The 2,713-nt window shown below is 38.0% G+C and overlaps 1 protein-coding gene across 1 annotated transcript; it reads right to left on the bottom strand.

Moving 5' to 3' along the window:
• Positions 1-225: 225 nt before the first annotated feature.
• Positions 226-1,170, bottom strand: LOC103750535 (olfactory receptor 14C36-like). The gene has a single exon (XM_008853630.2). It carries the CDS (start codon positions 1,168-1,170, stop codon positions 226-228), a length of 945 nt encoding a protein of 314 aa, XP_008851852.2.
• Between the last annotated feature and the right edge of the window lie 1,543 nt (positions 1,171-2,713).

Here is a 2,713-nt window from a genome sequence, read left to right as displayed (position 1 = left end):
CTACATGGAGATGTTCAAAATAATACATTATAAACTAATTATTTAGTTCCTTGATAGTAGTGGAAATGGCAATAAATAATTGTTATAATAAATATTTCAGAGAGTCTAACAATTTGGTAGTTTATGTGCATAACATACAAATCTAAGAAAAAGAGTACATCTTAACAGTTTGACTTTGGGTGACATTCTAAGAGTAATCTACAGTGACATTTATTTTTTTTGCAGCTAAATAATTCTCAACATTATTTTCCTCACAGCTTCTTTTATCTGTTTGTTTCTTAGACTGTAGATGACAGGATTTAAGAGTGGTGGAACAATGGTATAAAGTACAGACAGAATCATGTCCTGAACCACTTCTGAGGTAACTTGAGGTCTTAGATACACAAAGACACCAGAGATAATGAACAGAGATACCACAATAATGTGAGGGACACAGGTGGAAAAGGCCTTTCTTCTCTCTTCTTTGAGAGGAAACTTCAACACAGTTGAAAATATGTGAATATATGATACGGAAATGAAGATAAAGCTACCACCATCAATGATGATGGCAGTTAGAAGAATGAAGAGTTTGTTGTTAAAAGTGTCTGAACAAGAGAGCTTCAACAGAGGTGGGACATCACAGAAGAATTGAGGGACCAGGTTAGAGCGACAGAAGGACAACTGGAATGTCTTCACAGTGTGTGAACCTGCTATGACAAGACCAAGGAGTAGGGAAGCCAAAGTCATCTGAACACAAAATTGGTGGTTCATGATGACAGGGTAGAGGAGGGGCTGGCAGATGGCCACATAGCGGTCTTGGGCCATCACGGTGAGAAAGAGAAACTCTACACATGCACAAAATATGACTAAGAAGACCTGTGCAGCACACCCAGTCACAGAAATGCCCCTATTGCCAGTGAGAGAGTTGACACAGGCTTTTGGGACTGTGACAGAAATGTAGCACATGTCTAAGATGGACAGATTCCTGAGGAAGAAGTACATGGGTGTTTGGAGGTTTTGGTCAATGGTGCTAACCATGATGATGGTTAGGTTCCCCAGCAGGCTGCCCAGGTACATCAGCAGGAGCAGCATGGTTATCAGGAGCCTGAGGTCCCATGTCTCAGCAAAAAATTCAAGGAGAAACTCATTCACCATGGTGGAATTAGGTATAGTCTGAAGTTGCAAGTTCATCTGAAAATGGTAAGTTATGAAAGAGAACAAGAATAAAATAATAAATGACTAATTTTTCCCTTGATTTTACTTACTTCTATTATCTAAAAATGACCTACAAGAGTGAAAAATCAAGTTTTAATTTCTTTTCTCTATACATACTTTTACCATGGTAGTAGTTATTGTATACAGATCCTAAGATACATAGGGAAGTCCATCTAATTATATGTCATAATGCTAATCATGGTTAACCAGTTTCTGTAATAATATCCATCTCACAAAATTTAGTATCTTAATGAATATTAAATTTATTTTATAGGCACATTCCTAGAATAAATGAATTTGTAGCATCCATCAGGAATGGCTAGAGAATTTTAGTTATGGAATCCATAAACATTTGTGTTTTTAAATGCAATTATTATATATTTATATCTGTATATATTATTTTTTGTTCTATGAATGTGCTCATTACATACAAGAACAACTGTAGGAGGAGGGATGGAGGGAAAAGTGAATGAAAGTAAAAGGTGACAGATATAATGGGACAAGACAGTTTGGAAAAGAGACAGGGAGATATACTAGAGTGAAGAGAGAGTTTAACAAACACACTGCCTGACTAGGAAGTCTGAGATCTGCAGAACAGGCCAGGAGCCTGGAACCTGTCACAGTTATACTATCTTGCTTGAGGCAGAATTTCTTCCTCTTAGTGAAAATTCTCCTTTTGCTGAAATTCAATAATACTATAGATAATAATCTGCATTATTTATAAAGTGTTTGAATATTGGGGTTTATGTGTACACAATCCATGCTTAGCAAAACCTTGATCAATGTTTATTAAACAATTAGAACCTGGAGCAAAGCCAACATTATACATAAAGAACTTTCCATCACTTGATAGTATTTTGTTGTTGTTGTTGATTTTATGTTGGACTCCAAGTTTGACTGACTTGAATGCAGGGTAGGAAGTACTTCCTTGTGCTTTCCAACTGTGAACTGCACATTGTTTATTTCCCTATATTTCCTCCTAGGACCTTTCCCAAGACAAGCACAAATAGTATGTTCATGTTTCCTCACATTTCTGACAAGCTAGATTTGGCATGGCATCTAAGTGTGGTAAGAATCAGTGTCTTATTTATGTACCTTTTTTTTTGTCTTTTTTAGACAGGGTCTCCCTGTAGCCCCAGCTCTCCTGGATTCACTATGGAGACCAGGTTGGCCTCGAACTCACAGAGATCCTCCTGCCTCTGCCTCCTAAGTGCTGGGATTAAAGGTGTGCAACATCATGACCGGCTTGTGTCCCTTTTTAAAAAAGTACTAAGCTTTAATTTTTTTTTTTGGTCTTTTTGAGACAGGGTTGGCCTGTAGCCCCAGCTGTCCTGGAACTCACTATGTAGACCAGGCTGGCCTGGAATTCAGAGATCTGCCTGCCTCTGCCTCCCAGGTGCTGGGATTAAAGGCAGGCTTTACCATGCTCTCCAGGCTAACCTATGATTTTAAGGAAAATGAGTTTGGTCATGACTACATTGGAAGACAGTGGTCATAGCAGAATGAGTAAATCCTTGAA

The sequence above is a fragment of the Nannospalax galili genome, unplaced genomic scaffold (assembly GCF_000622305.1).
Source record: "Nannospalax galili isolate Female #2095 unplaced genomic scaffold, S.galili_v1.0 scaffold347, whole genome shotgun sequence".
Classification (NCBI taxonomy): Eukaryota; Metazoa; Chordata; class Mammalia; order Rodentia; family Spalacidae; genus Nannospalax; species Nannospalax galili.
This window is presented reverse-complemented; position numbering and strand designations above follow the sequence as displayed.

What these genes read in the sequence shown, in the direction of transcription:
- LOC103750535 (XM_008853630.2), bottom strand. Translation starts at nt 1,170, where the DNA reads ATGAACTTGCAACTTCAGACTATACCTAATTCCACCATGGTGAATGAG.